The sequence below is a fragment of the Dendrobium catenatum genome, unplaced genomic scaffold (genome assembly GCF_001605985.2).
Source record: "Dendrobium catenatum unplaced genomic scaffold, ASM160598v2 original_scaffold_246410, whole genome shotgun sequence".
NCBI lineage: Eukaryota > Viridiplantae > Streptophyta > Magnoliopsida > Asparagales > Orchidaceae > Dendrobium > Dendrobium catenatum.
The window spans coordinates 1-645 of record NW_021564816.1 but is presented as its reverse complement, the minus strand read 5'-3'; the positions used below and the strand labels follow the sequence as shown (position 1 = coordinate 645).

Here is a 645-nt window from a genome sequence, read left to right as displayed (position 1 = left end):
ATCCTTTCCAAATAAATTTAACAAGAAAAAGAAAAGCGGAAGCAATAAATAAGAAAATAAAAAAGAACTTAATAAAATTTTAAAAACAAATATAAAAAACCTGAAATCACGAGGTTTGTCTGGGTAGTGGAACACCGGATGGACCACAACCCTAAGAAAATCCCTCCAAAATCGCACATCCATGCCCATCAAATTACTGCTCGTGCCATGGCAGACCGGCTCATACAAATTCGTTTTCGTGTAATATTTCTTCTCCTCCTCTGTGAGGTTGAAGAACTTGGTGAACGCTTCCATCATCGCCGTCTGTAAGCTCTCTGATATACCATGATTCACAACCTGGAACAATTTTAAGCAGTTTTTTATTAATTTAATCGCTCAGATCCATTTATGCTGATTGATCACTTACATTAAAGCAGCCCCACTCTTCACAGGCCCGCCCAATATCAAGGATAACCCTGGAACGTTCCTCAGGAGTTCCATTTTTTAGCAGAGAAACATCAATGGTTGGGATCTCTTCGTTGACAACGGGTTCGGCTTCAGCAACGGCGGGGCAGTGGTTGAAGTAAGCTGAGGGCAAAGAGGCGGCACCACTGATGCTGTAATCTGCGAGTTCTTTGACAGTACAGTTCAGAAGAGAGTGCGGCT

The 645-nt window shown here is 42.0% G+C and overlaps 1 protein-coding gene across 1 annotated transcript; it reads right to left on the bottom strand.

Annotated features, from left to right (window-relative positions):
- Positions 1–100: 100 nt before the first annotated feature.
- LOC110107835 (flavanone 3-dioxygenase 3-like) lies at positions 101–603 on the bottom strand (the record flags this gene model as incomplete). Its single annotated transcript, XM_020838253.1, has 2 exons — positions 101–336; positions 407–603. Coding segments are annotated over 2 exons (433 nt in total), but the record flags the coding sequence as incomplete, so codon positions are not given.
- Positions 604–645: the final 42 nt, after the last annotated feature.